At 46.9% G+C, this 19,521-nt stretch overlaps 1 protein-coding gene across 1 annotated transcript; it reads left to right on the forward strand.

Moving 5' to 3' along the window:
* Positions 1-323: 323 nt before the first annotated feature.
* Positions 324-8,958, forward strand: LOC150051825 (amine oxidase [copper-containing] 3-like). The gene is given in 6 exon segments (XM_090351528.1): positions 324-333; positions 754-1,088; positions 1,090-2,362; positions 4,173-4,458; positions 7,637-7,757; positions 8,665-8,958. Coding segments are annotated over 6 exon segments (2,304 nt in total). The 3' UTR covers positions 8,944-8,958.
* Positions 8,959-19,521: the final 10,563 nt, after the last annotated feature.

Here is a 19,521-nt window from a genome sequence, read left to right on the forward strand (position 1 = left end):
ACCTGTCTGCGACCTTGAACTCAGGGTCTGGACACTGTCCCTGAGCACTTTTGCTCTAGGCTAGCATTCCACCATTTGAGCCACAGCTCCACTCCAGTCTTCTTAATGCTTCACTGGAGATGAGGGTCTCATGGACTTTCCTGCCTGGGCTGGCTTTGAATCATGATCCTCAGATCTCAGCTTGACAGGAGGATGTCAAGACTACCAATCTTAAATGAAGAGGCTAAGGAACAGGAAGGAAGGAAGGAAGGAAGGAAGGAAGGAAGGAAGGAAGGAAGGAAGGAAGGAAGGAAGGAAGGAAGGAAAAAATTCAGTTAACAGAGATGGGAGAAGGTAAAGTTCATCATCAGCCTTGGAAGTGGGAGAATGGTTCCATTTGGAGGGTAGTGAAGGAAGAGTCTCTAGGCAGAGTGGCTTCCCTTCTTCATGCCTTCTGCCAGCTGTTATCTCCAAATCCCACCCCTCTACCTACAGACACCTCACCTCTGTCCCTGAATGTGTTGTTTGACTTGGAATTGAAAAGATGTTATCCCTGGAGGTCACTCCAAGTCTAGGTTCCTGTCTGCGCTCCATCCCCTGTGCACAGTCTGACCCCTGTGGCTCCACCCCTTTGCCCTCAGGCTTCTTATTTTTTCCTTTCACATCGCTCTCTTGCTCATTCACAGACCAGGGCCCTCCGGAGGGTAAGCAGAGGAAGCATCCTGCACCCAGCTCCTGTTTAGCCTTTGGCATTTCCATTTCCCATCTGCATAGACTCAGAGCCTGGAGATGGCACGAGCTATAGCTGTGGGTGCCTTTATTCTCACCGAGTTAGTGTTCCGGTGACAGGCACGGTTGAAGGTGAGGCTGAGAGGAGGAAATCCACAGACAGGGAATGTCAACCTGACCTATCTCCTCATGGTCCCTGCATTCCTCCCAGTGGAAAGCCTTGGAAACACTCCAGCCAGAGCCAGATGTTTGCAGACCTCAGCCCACAGGAGCTGACAGCTGTGATGGACTTCCTCACCCGGGAATTGGGGCTAGGGCTGGTGGATGGACCCCAGGCTCTGCCCTCCGACAACTGTATCTTCTCAGTGGAGCTGAAGCTGCCCCACCAAGGCTGCAGCCTCGGCTTACCTGGACAGAGGGGGACCACCACCTGCTCGAGAAGCACTGGCCATCGTCTTCTTTGGTGGACAACCTCAGCCCAATGTGAGTGAGCTGGTTGTGGGGCCCCTGCCTCACCCTTCCTACATGCGGGATGTGACTGTGGAGCGTTACGGAGGCCCAATACCCTATTACAGACGCCCTGTGCTGGCCAGGGAGTACATGAACATACAGCAGATGATCTTTGACAAAGAGCTGCCCAAGGCTACAGGGCTCCTCCATCACTGTTGCTTCTACAAATTCCAGGGCCGAAACTTGGTGACAATGACCACAGCCCCCCGTGGACTGCAATCAGGGGACAGAACCACCTGGTTTGGACTCTACTACAACCTCTCAGGAGCTGGGTTTTATGTGCACCCTGTGGGGCTGGAGCTGCTGGTAGACCATAAGGCCCTGGACCCTGCCCACTGGACCATCCAGAAGGTGTTCTATCAAGGCCGCTACTATGACAGCCTGACCCACCTGGAGGAGCAGTTTGAGGCAGGCCTGGTGAATGTGGTGCTGGTCCCAGACAATGGCACAGGTGGGTCCTGGTCCTTGAAGTCCCCGGTAGCTCCTGGTGCAGCTCCTCCTCTGCAGTTCCATCCCCAAGGTCCTCGCTTCAGTGTGCAGGGGAGTCAAGTGGCCTCTTCACTGTGGACTTTCTCCTTTGGCTTGGGAGCTTTCAGTGGTCCGAGGATCTTTGATATACGGTTCCAAGGGGAGAGAGTGGCTTATGAAGTGAGCGTCCAGGAGGCCTTGGCGGTGTATGGTGGGAATTCCCCCATTGCTCTACAAACCCGGTACATAGATGGTGCCTTTGGCTTAGGCCACTTTTCAACCCCCTTAACTCATGGGGTCGACTGCCCCTACCAGGCCACCTACGTAGACTGGCACTTCCTTTTGGAGTCCCAGACCCCCTTTTGTGTGTTTGAACAGAACCAGGGTCTTCCCCTGCGGCGACACCACTCAGATTTCCACTCCTACTACTTTGGGGGCCTCGCAGAGACTGTGTTAGTTGTCAGATCTGTTTCCACCTTGCTCAACTATGATTACGTGTGGGATATGATCTTCCATCCCAATGGAGCCATGGAAGTCAAGGTCCACGCCACGGGCTACATCAGCTCAGCGTTCTTTTTTGGTGCTGCCCAAAAGTATGGGAACCGAGTTGGGGAGCACACGTTGGGCACAGTTCACACCCACAGTGCCCACTTCAAGGTGGATCTGGATGTGGCAGGTAAGACATCGTGACGGGCAGGGAATCACAGCATGCTCCTTGTCCTGCTTTTTATCTGAAACATTAAAAACACAAAAGCAGAGACTGGGAGTTTGGCCTAGTGGTTAAAGTGCTTGCCTAGCAAGCACGAAGACCTGGGTTTGATTCCTCAGTACCACATACATAGAAAAAAGCTGGAAGTGGTGCTGAGGCTTAAGTGGTAGAGCTCTCGCCTTGAGAAAGCCCAAGGACAGTGCTCAGGCCCTGAGCTCAAGCCCAGGAGTGGCAAAAAAAAAAAAAACCCACAGAAGCATATGATGTGACTATGCAAGCTGTAACTTGGGTACCTGTAGCTCCTGCCTGGAATTGTAGCTACTTGGGAAGCCAAGATAAGGAGTAGAGTGATTTGAAGCTAGTCTTGGCAGAAAAGTTCTTGAGTCCCCATCTCAAGTCAAGAGTAAGGCATAGTGGTACATGGTTGTCATTTTATGTCACAACCTGTGGCTTCTGGACACAAGACAGTAATGGACACTGGACTGTGCAACTGAGGTTTGGGGCACCAGGGGCCTGAAGTCTCCCTCCAGCTTCAGGTGGGTCCAATTTTACAAAGTAGTTATAGATGAGGGTGCAGGAGCTCATGTACAGAAAGTGATATCCTTGAAGCCAAAAGCACCAATCATGTGGTATAATCCTACTCAAGTGATAAATAAATTCTTCATCTTAAGAAGTAGGTATAAGCAGTATATGACTTACAGTTAGTGTAGACTTTTATCTATCCCCAAGTTCCTAGAAAGTTTGGTTGGAATTAGCTCACACTGGATAGATATCTGAATTCCCTTCAGACCAGGACTGATTGAGCATTTAGGGAAACTCTCATGGTTCTGAGTTTCCTTCCAGGTCTCATCAAATCACCTTTTGGGAGCTCTCACTATTCTAGATACCTGGGAGGCTAAGATTCAGAAGACTGAGGTTTCAGGCTAGCACAGAAAAGTCCATAAGATTCCATTTCAGTAGAAGAAGCAGAGCGTGGTCACATGCAAGTACAATCCCAGCTATAAAGAAAAGCCAAAGCTGGGAGCCTGTGGCTCGCGCCTGTAATTCTATCCATTCAGAAGTCTGAGATCTGAGGATCACAGTTCAAAGCCAGCCTTGGCCTGAAAATTTGTGAGACTGTTATCTCCAATTAACTACCAGTAAACTGGAAGTGGCACTGTGGCTCAAATGGTAGAGTACTAGCCTTGAGCTGAAGAGCTCAGAGACAGCACCCAAGTCCAGAGTTCAAGACCCATGACCGATTAAAAGAAAAAGAAAAGAAAAAAAAAAGAAAGAAAGGAAGGAAAGAAAAGCCTAAAATAGAAGAATCATAAACCAGAGAGCCTGGCAGGAACTCACACCCTATTTCAAAAGTAATTACTGTTTCTGTCCATCAGTGGCGCACACCTGTAATTCTAGCCATGTAGGAGACTTAAATCTAAGAATTGTGGTTTGAAACCAGCACAGGCAGGAAAGTCTGTGAGACTCTTATCTCTGATTAACCATCAGCAAAAGTGCTCTGAGCAAAAGTGCTCAGAGGCAGTGCCCAGGCCCTGAATGCACGCCCCAGGACTGGCGCGTGGGCACACACACACACACACACACACACACACACACACACACACACACACATTACTAGAAATGCCATAAGGGAGAAAGGCTTTCTCCAAATCTTTGGAGAGAGGATGATCTTGCAGAGACAGAAGAGAAGGGAGAGACATACTCATGCCAGGCTGGGGCAGAGGCCATACAGGGACAGTGTGGCTGCTTGACTATCTCTCTCATTCACCTCACGCAGGACTAGAGAACTGGGTCTGGGCAGAGGACATGGCTTTTGTTCCCACGGCTGTGCCCTGGAATCCTGAGTATCAAATACAGAGAATGCAGGTGACCCGGAAGCGGCTGGAGACAGAGGAGCAGGCTGCTTTTGCCATAGGAGGTGCCATCCCCCGTTACGTGTACCTGGCTAGCAATCACAGCAACAAGTGGGGTCACCCACGGGGCTACCGCATCCAAGTGCTCAGCTTTGCTGGGGAACCACTGCCCCAGGAGAGCTCCATGGAGAGAGCCTTCAGCTGGGGGAGGTGAGTGAGGGGCTGTCCCAGAGTGCTGGAAAGTGGACTTAACAAAAATCTCCATGTTTCTCTAGACCCCATGGGTCATGCATACCCATACATCTTCTGTATTTTTTTTTTTTGCCAGTCCCGGGCTTATGCTCAGGGCCTAAGCACTGTCCTTGGACTTTCTCAAGGCTAGAGCTCTACCACTTCAGCCTCAGCACCACTTCTGGCTTTTTTCTATGTATGTGGTACTAAGGAATCGAACCCGGCTCTTGGTGCATGCGAGGCAAGCACTCTACCACTAGGCTCTTGGTGCATGCGAGGCAAGCACTCTACCACTAGGCCAAACTCTCAGCCCCATATTCTGTCTTTTTACTTTTTGGTGATATTAGGTTCAAACTCAGGGAATGTGCTTACCGGGCAGGTGCTTTACCACTTGAACTGTGCCTCTGGCCCTTTTCGCTCTTGTTATTTTTGAGATAGAGTCTCACATTTTGCCTGAACCTACTGGTCTGTGATCCTAATTGTGTTTCCGATGTGTCCAGGATGATGCTAGCCACTGTGCCCAGCTTTTTATTAATTGAGATGGTGTCTTCTGAAGTTTTTTGCCAGAGCTGGCCTTCATGTGAGGTCTTCTCAATTTCCCCCTTCTAAGGATCCTAGGATAATAGGCATGAGCTACCATGCCCAGCCTCTTCATTTTATTTATTTATTATTTATTTATTTGCTGGTCCTGGAGCTTGAACCCAGGGCTTGGGTGCTAGTCTTGAACTTCTTTTGCTCAAGACTAACACTCTACCACTTGAGCCACAACTCCACTTCTGGCTTTTTTTTTTTTAAAATCAGTTGTGGGGCTTGATCTCTGAGCCTGGGCACTCTCTAAGTTCTTCAGCTCAAGGCTAATGCTCAATCACTTGAGTCACAGCACCACTTCTGGATTTTTCTGTGTATATGGTACCAAGGAGTCGAATCTGGGGCTTTGTGATGCTAGGCAAGCACTCTACCACTAGGCTATGCTCCCGGCCCATACTTCTGGCTTTGTTAATGGTTATTTGGAGATAAGATTTCCCTGCCCAGGCTGGCTTTGACCCACAACCCTCAGATGTCAGCCTCCTGAGTAGCTAGGATTACAGACATGAGCCATGCCTGGCTTTTAACACCCTCTTAATGATGCAGCTGGCAAGGTATGATGCACTGAAACACAAACAGCAAAATGTTAATGGTAAAATCTAGCTCGTAAATATGTGAGTGTTTTCTTTTTTTCTTTTTGTGCTAGTAATAGGCTTTAACTTGTTCTTTTTTTTTATTTTTTGCTAGTCCTTGGACTTGAACTCATGGCCTGAGCACTGTCCTTGGCTTTTTCCTCAAGGCTGGTGCTCTGGCACTTGAGCCACAACACCACTTCCGGCTTTTCTATGTATGTGGTGCCCAGGAATTGAACTCGGGTCTTTGTGCATGCTAGGCAAGACTCTATCAGTAGGCCAAACTCCCGGCCAAGGGCATTGTTCTCTTGCTTGTTTTCATTAAAGGCTAGTGCACCTCTACTTCTGCCTTTTTGCTGGTTAGTTGGAGATTAGAGTCTCTTCGTCCAGGCACTGGTGGCTTATATCTTTAATTCTAGAAATTCAGGAGGCTGAGATCTGAGAATCATGGTTCTCAGCCAACCTTGGCAGGAAAGTCCATGAGACTCTTATCTCCAATTAATCACAGAAAAAGCCAGGATGGCACTGTGGCTCAAATGGTAGAATGATAGCAGAAACGATCTCAGGGACAGTACCAAGCCCAAAGTTCATGTCCCAGGAGTAGCAAAAACAAAAGAAAAGAAAAAGGTCTCTTGGATTTGTCTTCCTGGGCTGGTTTTGAATCTTGATTCTTAGATCCCGGCTTCCTAAGCACAATGACCTTTCATATTTGTGTGTTTAAAATATTCAAAATAAGCTAGGCGCCACTGGTTCATGCCTATAATCCTATTTACTAGGAAGCTGAGATTTGAGGATCATGGTTCAAAGCCAGCTTGGGCAGGCAAGTCTATGTGACCCTGTCTCCAATTAAATTACAGAAGAATCCTGAAGTGGCGCTGTGGTTCAAGAGGTAGAGTGCTAGTCTTGAGCAAAAGTTGTGCAGGGACAGTGCCCAAGCCCAAAATTCAAGCTTAGGACTGACAAGAAAAAAAATTCAAAATAAAGGTTGGAAGTAAACATAAGGCGGCAGTATTCCTTTAAATCTAGGTATTTGAGTTACTGACCTTTACCTTGGGTGGGAATCAGGGTATTTGCATAAATATGGATACAAGGACGAGGGTACACATCAGACTTGGATCTAGAAGCGTGGATAAAGTTTGGATTCTGGTCATGTCATCTTTGAGGAATAGGACTGGGTGAATGCAGACATGAATCCATGGGGGTTGGGGAAAAGAACTGAGCAGAGAATGATAAAGATGCTCAGTAACTTCATATCCTTTGAGCTCAATTCCTGTTTGTGTCCCCTTTATACTGCATCTCCTGTCTACATTAGGACCGAAGGATGACTGTGTATATTGAATCAAAATGTATGTCTATAGGGCCAGGTATAATGGCATTATAATTGTGAATTCCACCAGTGTGAGGTAGGAGCATTGTAAACTTAAAGCTGTTCTGGGATACACAGTAATTTTAATATAAGCCCATGTTTTGTAGCATGATCTCTCTCTCTCCCTCTCTGTCTCTGTCTCTGTCTGTCTGTCTGTCTGTCTGTCTGTCTGTCTCTCTGTCTCTCTGTCTCTGTCTCTCTCTCTGTCTGTCTGTCTCTGTCTCTCTGTCTCTCTGTCTCTCTCTCTGTCTCTCTCCTCTCTCTCTCTGTCTCTCTCTCTCTCTCTCTGTCTCTCTCTCTCTCTCTCTCTCTGTCTCTCTCTCTCTCTCTCTCTCTCTCTCTCTCTCTCTCTCTCTCTCTCTCTCTCTCTCTCTCTCTGTCTCAAAAAAAAAAGTTTTTTATTTGCCAGCCCCAGTGGCTTGCATCTGTAATCTCAGGGGGCTGAGATCTACGGATCATGGTTCAATGGCAACCTGGATAGCCAAATCTGTGAAACGCTTTTCTCCAATAAACCCCTAAGAAGTGGAGCACTAGAGTGCTAGCTTTGGGCAACAAAGCTAAGGGAGAATATGAGGTGCTGAGTTCAAGCCCCAATATCAACATATACCAAAAAAAAAAATTCTCTTGCTTGTAGATGTCAGCTGGCTGTGCCACAGAGGAAGGAGGAAGAGTCAAGTAGCACAAGCATCTACAATCTGAGTGACCCTTGGACACCTACTCTGGACTTCATGAACAATGAGAGCATTGCAGGGCCGGTGAGCTGATTGGGACATGAAAGCGGAGGTGGGGATAGTAATGGGGGGGAGGGTGACAAAGAGGCCAAGAATAAGCCATGCCCACCCTCTCCCTAGCCAGACTTTTCAGGGGTCTTTAGAACATATGCAGAAGAAAACTTTATGTTTCACGTTTTTTGGTTTGGAGGAGTGGCTCAAGTGGTAGAGCACCATCTAAACAAACATAGGGCCCTGAATTCAAACCCCAGTACTAGCATGTGCATACACACACACACACACACACACACACACACACACACACACACACACACAAAGCTGGGTGCTGGCTTACACCTGTAATCCTAGCTACTCAGGAGGCTGAGATCTGAAGATCAGGATTCAAAAGCCAGCTCAGGCATGAAAGTCCATGAGACTTTTTTTCTTTTTTGCCAGTCCTGGGGCTTGAACTCAGGGCCTGAGCACTGTTCTTAGGCTTTCCCAAGACTAGCATTCTCCCACCTGAGCCACAGTATGACTTCCATTTTATTCTGTGTATGTGGTACCAAGGAATTGAACCCAGGTCTTCATGCATGCGAGGCAAGCACTCTACTACTAGGCCAAACTTCTGGCCCCATGAGACTGTTATGTCCAGTTAACCACCTGAGAATTGGAAGTGGTGCTGTGACTCAGAGTGGTAGAGTGCTAGCCTTGAGTTGAAGATCTCATGGACAATGCCTAGGCCCAGAGTTCAAGCCCCACGACTGACTTGCCCCCCCCCCCACCAAAAAAAGGAAGGAAGAAAAAGTTCTGTGATGTCCTATTTTTTCCTGAGATATTAAAAGAGTACAAGTGGTGAGCTGAGTTTTCCCTACAAGGCCATTGTGGAGGCCGGGTACGTTCCTAGCACAACCTGACTTCACGATCCTCTTTCTTCTTCTCCCCTCATAAGGACTTGGTGGCCTGGGTGACCGCTGGATTTCTGCACATCCCCCATGCAGAGGATATTCCCAACACAGTGACTGTGGGGAATGGAGTGGGTTTCTTTCTCCGGCCCTACAACTTCTTTGATGAGGATCCTTCCTTCTCCTCTGCTGATGCCATCTATTTCCAGAAAGACCAGGATGCGGAGGCCTGTGAGGTCAACCCCCTGGCTTGCCTGCCCCAGACTGCTGCTTGTGGTGGCCCCAGCCTCCCTGCCTTCTCCCACGGGGGCTTCACTTACAGCTAGGTGGTCTCTAGGTAAGACGGAAATCACTGGGCTGGTTAAACAATCCCAGAATAACTATGTTTTGGCTCCTTTTCCTGTATGAAACACACATGATTTAAAAGTGGCCATTTCAGTACTAAGTACGTTTAGAAGCTTGCATGGGCCTGTCCCTGATCCTTCCTCTGCCCTCGACCTCAAATAAGGAAAAGGGGCTTCTGTGTTTATCTGACTTCATCCTGGCACAGTCCTTCTACTCCTTTCTCTTTCCTCCTCCTCCACCCTTCTTCCTTTTCCCTGTTCTCACATTACATCTCATTCTGTTCTTTCCTCAAAGTCCTGAGGGAATGTCCCTGTGGCCACAGAACATTCCTCCATCGTCATTCAGTTCTAGTGTCCTCCGATGCCTCAGTCAGGAAAGCCTTAGACTCACAGGGCTGTCTTATTTGGCTAGGTGTGCAGGAGAACTAGGCCTCTGTACAGCTTTCTTCTTGTCTCTTAAATTCACTATCTGAATAAACTTGTTCCTCCTATCACCCCTTGTCACCTGTCTACACTGCCAAACAATCCTGTCCTAAGAAGACAATCGGTGCAGCCCGTGCTTTTATTTTTCTTATGGCACTGGGGCTTGGAACTCAGCGTCTGAGCACTGTGCTTTCATTTTTCCCCTCAAGCCTTAGCACCCCACTACTTGAGCCAAAGCTCCGCTTCAGGCTTTTTGGTGATTAATTGGAGATAAGAGGTTTATGAACTATCCTGACCAGGCTGGCTTTGCTCCTCGGATCTTAGCTTCCTGAGTGGCTAGGATTTACAAGCATAGCATGTGCTTTTATGAAGGGGAAGGATGGTCCGCTTTCAGCAGCTGCTCAGGGTGTTGTGGGTGGAATGAAGGGTGATTGAAGCCACTGTTCTTCTGCCATAGCCAACGTAGACAACAGGAGCCCAGACAAGCAGCACAAGAGTGGCCCTATTAGGAATGGGTCTAAGATGAGCAGGTACCGGGATGACCTCCCTGGCCTGCTCAGGACAAGTGCCTCCAGGCTGCTGCCCCTCGTGGCGTGTGGACTTTGGATGGACATAAATGAGTACTGGGATATTTTCCAAAAAGGGGTTTTAGGGTGAGAGTCGGGTGGGGGAGGTGATAGAGCTCAAAGAGCAAAGTTTATGCAGCATGTGGTGTGCATGCCTCTGCTTCTAGAATGCGCTCACTCTGTCAGTCACTGCCTTTTCTGGGGACAGTGGAATGGAGGGGGAAGGGATTCCTTCTGCAACAGGAAGTCTGTGCTCCCCATCCAGCCTTGTAAGAATATTAACAGGGGGCCGGGAGTTTGGCCTAGTGGTTAAAGTGCTTGCCTAGCATGCATGAAGACCCGGGTTCGATTCCTCGGTACCACATACATAGAAAAAAGCCGGAAGTGGTGCTGAGGCTCAAGTGGTAGAGCTCTAGCCTTGAGAAAGTCCAAGGACAGTGCTCAAGCCCTGAGCTCAAGCCCAGGACTGGCAAAAAAAAAAAAGAATATTAACAGGATCTGTCAAGAGGGGAGCTCAGGGAGGAAATTTGGGGTTACAACTCTCAGCTTATGACTGGAAGGAAGTTCACAACGCAGGAGCTCAAACTAAATGGAATCTAGAGCTGTCTTGGTTGATGCCCCCAAATCAACTAAAAGAGCTAGAAAGGAATTGTTTGGGCCCAGGGGACCTTTGTACAAAACCAGAAAGCATGGAAGCCACATTCTCTATTGATGAATCTCAGTAGATAAAGAATGTGTACACTTGGAACTCTGGTCAAAGATCCCAGGACAGCCCCAACAGAGGAAACCAGCCTCAAGAGACACTGAACTCCTATGAGATCCAGTCTAGAGAGATCCAAAGGGGCCAGCATCACAAAGATCCAGCGTGAATGTGGAAGAAGAACGCCTTGGGAATTGTGGGACCTCTGAGGACCCTTAGACTGATAGAGCTTGCTTCAAGGGCTTTGAACCATCCTCTACTACCAGTGTTCCTGCCTAGGGTTCTACAGGTTCGTTTCCAGTCCCTTCTTCAGTTGGCCTAGTCTCCTGGTGGAGCCTGTCTGGGTCTTTGCTCTGATATTTGTTCTATGTGGCTGATGTCAATGAGGTTTGCTGCACTCAGGCTCTTGAGAGAGAAGCCCTGCAGAATTCCAGGAATTCCTCCTCTTGGCCAAATGTCTTTTGGATGCTCCTAAGTAACCATGCTTTCACTTGCACAAGAGGCACCGCCATTCTTGTCATTACACCCTTGTCTTTTTGCCTAGTGAAGTAAGTTTAATGTAAATATCCTTTGCTATTCTTTTTCCATTTAACATTTCATTGTAAACATTTTTACAGGTTACCATGCAACACCATCACAAGAGATGGTTTTTAAGGGGAATGAGATATTCTATGAAGTTGATAGAAAACTAATCACTCCCCGTCTGGTGATTGGGTCAGTTCCAGTTTGCTCTCAACTGGAAGAATGATCCATGGGACATTGGCTTTGCACAATGGATTTTACATGGTAGTTATGGTTTCAGCACATGATGGGAATCATGGGGTTCAGGCTTAGGGTTTCCATGGCTTTGAGCAAATCTGATCCCATTCCATCACCTGGAATGTGATATCTGAGACTTGAACTCAGGCCTCAGCACTGTCCCTTTGCATTTAGCTTCCCCCCCCCCCGGGTTATAGGGCTTGAACTCAGGGCTTAGTCACTCCCTAAGCTTTTACTGCTCAAGGCTAGTGCTCAGCCACTTTGAGCCATATCTCTAATTCTGGTTTAGTGATTAATTGGAGATGAGTCTCAGACTTTCCTGCTCAAGCTGGCTTCAAATGGGAGCTTCAGATCTCAGCCTCCTGAGTAGCTAGGAGTTCAGGCGTGAACTACCAGCGCCCAGCTGTCCTTTAGCTTTTTTGCTTAAAGGACTCTTATCTCCAATTAACCACCTGAGAACTGGAAGTGGTGCTGTGACTCAAAGTGGTAGAGTGCTAGCCTTGAGTTGAAGAGCTCAGGGACAATGCCTAGGCCCAGAGTTCAAGCCCCACGACTGAGTAGCTAGGATTACAGGCGTGGACTATCAGCGCCCATCTGTCCTTTAGCTTTTTTGCTTAAAGCTGATGCTTTACAATTTGAGCCATATTTCCATTTCTCTTCTGGATTTTTTTTGTGGTTAATTAGACTTTCCTACCTGAGCTAGCTTCAAACCCCAATTCTCAGATCTCAGCCTCTTGAGAAGCTAAGATTTTACATTTGTGCCACCCATGTCTAGAGATTTTAGGGTTTTTTTTTCCTTTTCTTTTTTTTTTAACATTGGAAGATTCTTTCACAGTTCTACACCATAGGAAATACTTGAAGATATTCAGATCTAGATGCATTCTTTCCATCTTTGACTTATGGAAGTATCCCCTTATCTTTTTTTTTTTTTTTGCCAGTCCTGGGGCTTGAACTCAGGGCCTGGGCACTGTCCTTGGGCTTTCTCAAGTCTAGTGTTCTACCCTTGAACCATAGCACCACTTCCAGATTTTTCTGTGTATGTGGTACTGAGGAATCGAATCCAGGGCTTCATGCATGCTAGGTGAGCACTCTACCACTAGGCCATGCTCTTGGCCTTATCTTTTTGCCTTCCATGGTCAGTTGGCAAAAGAATGTCTGGGCCCTCCCGAGGAGACTTTGGGAGCTGTCTGTGGCATGTTGAGGTGAAAGCATCCATTTCATTAGCTTTGACATCAGGGATGAAATTTTTCCAATAGGCACCAAGTTCGGTGGAGGGGTCGGGGCAGTGGAAGTTCAGCAGGAAGTTATGTATGTTCCTACTATTGACGCAGGGATAAGTGCCAGAGTCAAAGGATCTCTGTGAAGTGGGAGCCACCCCTGGCACCTTGCCTGCCCCTTACCTTCCTGCTAATTCTTCACCCAGGTTGGCTCTAGGCTCCCTGTATCTTCCAGAGAGATCTTACCAAATTGTGTGTCCGATCATGCATCATTCTCAGCTGGGCTCAGGTCTCCAACTATTTCCTACTCCATGTCTCTCACACACCTTGAATTAGTTAATTATTTTCTACAAATGAAGTGATTTGCATGAGTTAATTTCTACTTTTTGTTGTCGTTTTTGGTCGTGGGGCTTGATTTCTGGCCCTGGGCACTGTACCTGAGCTCTTCCGCGCAAGGCTAATGCTCTACCCACAGCACCACTTCCACCACTTTCTACCTTTTCTTTTTTTTTGCCAGTCCTGGGGATCAAACTCAGGGCCTGGCAACTCTGTCACTCTGTCACTAGGCCACATTTCCAGCCCCATAATTTCTACTTTTGAGTGGGAGGATCATGGGGCTTAAATTCTGGGCCTGGGCACTATCCCTGAGCTCTTCAGCTCAAAGCCACCACCTATCTCTTGAACCACAGCCCCACTTCCTGTTTTCTAGTGGTTAATTGGAGATAAGAGTCTCAGGGACTTTAATGCCCAGGCTGGCTTTGAACCTCAATCCTCAGACCTCCTGAGGTGCTAGGATTACAGGCATAAGCCACTACACCCGGCTAAGTTCTGCTTTTTAATTTGTTTTCAAATGAGAAAATAAATCATCTATAAAAATAGCTCTTGAAAAATGCAAGTTACAAGATCAAGCTCAGCTAGCATCTCAGGAGTCTGAGTTCTGAGGATTGCAATGCAAAGTTAGCCTGGGCAGGAAGATCTGTGAGTCTCTTCTGTCCAAATAATCAACAAAAAGTCAGAAGTGGAGGTGTGGCTCAAGTGGTAGAGCATCAGCCTTAAGCAAAAATGCTGAGAGCTCGAGGCCCTGAGTTCATTTCCCAGCATATACACCAAAAGGCCTTATTTAGTTTCAAAAATTAGAGAACTAAAATCATATGTCTGGATGAGAGTATTTCCTCAGCCATGTAAAAAAATCCACCATTCTGGGCACTTGATATGTATGAACTCTGTTCTAGAGTCTTGACCAAGAAGCTTTCTTAGCCCTCATTGTTCAAGATAGACAGCAATAGATTAAAGGCCTAAGAAAAACAATCGTAATTCAGGGTTCAAGGGTGAAAAGTTTTCACAGAGCCCCTTTACTGCTAATGAGAGGCATGGGCCTGGGAGCTGGCAAAGCTTTATCAGCTTGATGTTAAAATCTGAACTGTGAAGTAAAAGAAAATGATATTTCAGATGGAGAAAAGAACAAATCTAGGAAAACTGAATAAAAAATGTTTTAGAACCCCAAACTCATCTTGTGTATCTGGGGGGTGGGGTTATGAAGGAGGGCTTTGGGGCACAGGACTAAAATGATAAGCTGAAATGTCATTGTGGGTAGGCAAAAGGGAGGCATTAAAGCTTTTTAGGTTACAAGTGAGAAGAAATACATTGGAGTTGGGGCTGGGAGTGTGGCCTGGTGGTGGAGTGCTTGCCTAGCATTCATGAAGCCCTGGGTTCTATTCCTCAGTACCACATACACAGAAAAAGCTGCAAGTGGTACTATGGCTCAAGTAGTAGAGCTCTGGCCTTGAGAAAGCTCAAGGATAGTGCTTAGGCCCTGAGTTCAAGCCGCAGGACTGGAAAAAAAAAAAAGAAAGAAAAGGAAAATCCTAAGAGTTTTGTCACTAATTGGCAGGATGATTGGGGATGGAGAAGGAGAAGGGAGGTAGGCAGCCCTTCAGTGATGATGGAACTAGGCACAAGAACTAAAGCTGGGAGCATCAAGAATTACAAGTGTATTACCTGGCACGGTAGCTCACATCTGTAATCCTCCTACTCCCGAGGCTGAAATCTGAAGATCATAGTTCGAAGCCAGCCCGAACAGGAAAGTCCATGAGTCTCTTATCTCCAATTAAGCACCAAAAAAGCCAGAAGTGGAGCTATAGCTCCAGTGGTAGAGTGCTGCCTTTGAGCACAAAAACTGTCCCCTTTTTGGCCCTTGCTGAAGCAGGAACTGCCAAAATGAAAGTCAATCCCTTTGTCACTTCTGACCAAAGCAAGAACTGGAAAAGGCATTTCAATGTACCTTTCCACATTCGTAGGAAGATTATGTTGTCCCCTCTTTCCAGATTGCTGAGATAGAAGTGGAACGTGAGGTCTCCACCCATCTGAAAGTATGATGAGGTGCGGGTTGTACAAGGACACTGTAAAAGTCAACAGACTGTGGATGCGATCCAGGTTTACAGAAAGAAGTGTGTCATCTTTATTGAATGGGGACAGCAGGAAAAGGCCAATGGACCACTGTCCACGTGGGCATCACCTTTGTGGTTATTACCAGACTGAAACTGGACAAAGACCATAGAAAGACCCTGGAATGGAAAGCTGAATCACACCAAGTAGGAAAGGAAAAGGGCAAAAATAAAGAAGAAACAATTGGGAAGATGTAGGAATGAAGTCATCTTACATCCAACTTTCATTTACAAAACCTTAAATGAACTCAAACTCAGGGATAGTGTCGAGGCCCTGAATTCAGGCCCCAGGTCTAGCACAAAGTTAAAAAAAAAAGAAAACAATAACAAAAGTCAGAAATTAGATGATTAAGGGGGAAAAAAGGGACAAACAAAAGCAGTTAGGAAATTTGGCAATGAGGTGCTTCTGGCCACCTTCCAAAATTGCAGAGAAAGCTGACGTTCGGTGGGATTCCAGGAGGGAACAAGCAGTCCTTGGCTATCTGGAGTTCATGGTCATAAGGTCTCCCGGATTCACATAACCCTGGCACCACCCTCTCTTTCCACTCCAGACCTACAAAAGAGAAAGAATTTAAGTGTTAAAAGACAAAACTTACTGCTTTCCCTTTCTGCCCCACAAGCTATTCAGAGCCTGCCCTGCTTCCCCTTTCTGTAGTCCAGAGAGGTTCCATCTGGGCTAGAAACTCAGGAAATGGCAAAGAGGCTGTGCTGGTCAGCACCTATCTAAAAATAGACATTACACACACACACACACACACACACACACACACACACACACACACACACACACACACAGCCCTCACAAGCTCAGGCTAGAGGAAGCTCACTAAACTAGCTTTTTGTTTTCCTGACAATTCTGGGCTTCATCTCTTCCCTTCCCTGCATCATAGTCTTCCTGTGGGAACTAGGTAAGGTGTAGGTTAAAAAACAAAATGTTCTGAGACCCTCATTATTTCCCCTGGCTGGGCTCCAAGAAAAGGCATTAAACTTTCCATACAACATATGTTTTTTCGGTCGGGATGAAATTTTCCCAGTGATTCAAGGACAGAGCTGGGGGACAGAAATAAAAAAAAGAGGGCAAAGGTGTGACTCCCACTTGTAAGGCAGCCAGGCTGCAGCTGGGAGCTGACTTTGGCTAGAAACTTTCTAGGGTTCATCCCGACTCACAGGCAGGTCTAAGCTGGAGTTTAGCAGCTTTGGTATTTAGGCGACCAGGTTCAGAAGGAGACTAATTTCATTGGGCATTTTTTGAACCCTTTGCATATGAAGCTATTAGTTGTTGGTTTTGTTTTTTTCCCAGTCCTGGGGCTTGAACTCAGGGCCTGAGCACTGTCCCTGGGCTTTCTCAAAGTTAGAGCTCTACCACTTGGGCCACAGCACCACTTCTGGCTTGTTTGTTTGTTTGTTTGTGGGTCATGAGGCTTGTACTCTGGGCCTACACACTGTCCCTGAGCTCTTCAGCTCAAGGCTATTGCTCTACCCCCTGAGCCACAGCCCCACTCCCCATTTTCTGGTGGTTAATTGGAGATAAGAGTCTCAGGTTCTTTAGTGCCCAGGTGGCTTTGAACCTTGATCCTCAGATCTCAGCCTCCTGAGTAGCAAGGATTACAGGCGTGAGCCAACATGCCTGGCTCTTCTGGCTTTTTTTTTTTTTTTAATGTATGTGGTACCGAGGAATTGAACCCAGGTCTGCATACACGCTAGGCAAGCACTCTACCACTAAGCCAAACTCCAGGCCCAAAGTTATTATTTTTGAATGTATACATGTATATGATGTGTGAATATATATATATATATATACATATATATATGTGTGTGTATCCACGCTGGTACTGAGGCTTGAACTCAGAAATCTCTTACACATCCTTAACTGTTTTGTTCAAGGATGGTACTCTACCACTTAAGCCATATCTCCACTTCCAGCTTTTTACCGGTTAGTTGGAGATAAAAGAACCTGGACTTTCCTGCCCAACCTGCCCTCAAATATCAATCCTCAAGTACACAGCCTCCATAGTAGCTAGGATTACAAGTGTGAGTGTGAGCCACCGTGGCCCAGTCTGACTACATTTTTTTTGTGTGCCAGTCCTGGGGCTTGAACTCAGGGCCTGAGCACTGTCCTTGAGCTTTCTCAAGGCTAGAGCTCTGCCACTTGAGCCACAGTACCACTTCTAGGTTTTTCTATGTATATGGAACCAAGGAATTGAACCCAGGTCTTCATGCACTCTTGCCACTAGACCAGCCCTAACAACATTTTTAATAGCAAAAAAATATGGAAAAACCTACATATACACACATATACACATACATATGACGAGAATATTTCCAGGGACTGAGAATGTGACTTAGTGGTAGAGTGCTTGCCTTATAGGCATGAAGCCCTGCTCAAGTGGTTTTACCCCATCCAAAGATGGATTGGAAAGAAGAGTCTCAAAAGCTTCCTTGAGGAAGAGATTAGGGAAGAAGGTGAAGAGGAGAGGCAAGCTGTGATTGCCATGAAGGAAAACAATCATATTAATATCAGGGTTTGAACTCAGGTCCTGGGTTCTATCCTTTAGCTTTTGTTGCTCCAGGTTGGTGTTCTACCACTTGAGACACAGCTCCACTTCTGGCTTTTTGCTGGTAAACTGGAGATAAGAGTCTTATAAGACTTTCCTACCCCAGTCTGGCCTTGAACCATGATCCTCAGACCTTAGCTTTCTGAGTAGCTAACCATGAACAATTGGCTCTAGAACTTTGGATTTGAGTTGAAGGCAAAGCCCCTGGATAGCAAAAAAGGGAGGGATCAGGGAGCTCTTCCTTGGTGATAATGAAGCAAGTACTTGCAGTTACTTTTCTGTGAACAAAATGTCCAGCCTTTCCTGGGATCCAGGTTCCTGATGCTTGGTCAATTGGTGCACAGTTCAAGGTCCTGAAGCTGAACTTTCTCACCACAGAGATAAGTCAGCCATTTCTGCTGGCTAACAATGATTAATCTACCTCCACCTGTTTTTCCCAATATGTTTTTCTAGCAAATGAGGGGTCATTCACTCTGAGGGTAATAGCAGTTGAACTGGCCAATGTCTATTACCAAACATTTCCCCCATTGATCACTTAGTATGAGGTAAAAGAGGAGAAAAAAAAAGAGGAAAGTAAGAAGCTAATGAAGGGAAGGAGGGAGGGAGGGAGAGGGAGAGAAAGGGAGGAAGGAAGGGAAGAAGAGAGGGAAGGGAGGTGGTATCTCCTCACAGGCAGCACATACTCCTAGAGTATCTTTTTTTTTTTTTTTTTTTGTCAGTCGTGGGGCTTGAACTCTGGGCCTGGGTGCTGTCCCTGAACTCTTCAGCTCAAGGCTAGTGCTTTACCACTTTGAGCCACACTGCCACTTCTGGACTTTTATGCCTGGGCTGGTTTTGAACCACCACCCTTAGATCTCAGACTCCTGCGTGGCTAGGATTCCAGGCGTGAGCCACCAGCACCCAGCTTGGAATCTTTTTATCAGCACTGTCATAACTCCTTATTAACATCAACATTGTTCTTCAGAAGATAGGCCTCTGCATTTGTTCCCCACACACTGAGCACATGTCAGAACCTGACAGTGGCCTTTGGATATTTTGTCAGAACTGCCCTATTTGCCCTCAATTCACCTTAGATCCTAGAAAACTCCCGTCCCAGGAATGGCTGTAGTAGTTATGCAATACTTTCTAGGAGGACTTATCTGCTGGTGGGATGGAGCTGTCTCTCCTGGTGGGGCCCAGGACCTGTGGCTCCAAAGCCCTGACAATGCAGAACACAGGTCCCAGCTCCTCAACACCACAGAGCACATGCCTCCTCTGCAACTCACCACAGCCTCCTCACCTTCCCGCTTTCCTCACCGGGAGTGGAAGGGTAAGGGTGATTAGACCACCAGAGACAACCTGGCCGACTGGAGTTAGCGTAAGCTAGTCGGGAGCCCACGAGGGTGGAGATGAGACTCCAGATCTTCTCTAGTGGATGATACTTTAACCATTTCCAGTGTGGAATGCTGCCAACATTTGCTAGAGTCATGATGAGCCCTGAGCTCCTTGTTGCTGTCCTCAGCCTACCCATTACAGATCTATATGAACTTCCTGATGGGTTCTGGTGTGCACGCGCGCGCACACACACACACACACACACACACACACACACACACACACACGCTCAGTAATGCACCCAACCAGTTTTGGGGCTTGAACTCGGGGATGCTTACTGATATTTGGCCTTTCTCATTCAGTGCTGGGACTCTACCATTTGAGCTGGACTCTATGTCCAGCTTTGTGTGGCAAGTGTCATGTACTTCTCTACCTGTGATGACTTGGAACTGTGATCTACAGATCTCAGCCTCCTGAGAAGCTGGGATTAAAAGCATAAACCAACAGCACTAGTTCAAGAGTGTTTTAAGACATTTTTTTGTCACTTGATCCACTCTTAATTTTTTTTTGTCAGTTGTGGGG

The sequence above is a fragment of the Megascapheus bottae genome, chromosome 17 (assembly GCF_031878675.1).
Source record: "Megascapheus bottae isolate mThoBot1 chromosome 17, mThoBot2.hap1, whole genome shotgun sequence".
In the NCBI taxonomy this organism is placed as follows: Eukaryota; Metazoa; Chordata; class Mammalia; order Rodentia; family Geomyidae; genus Megascapheus; species Megascapheus bottae.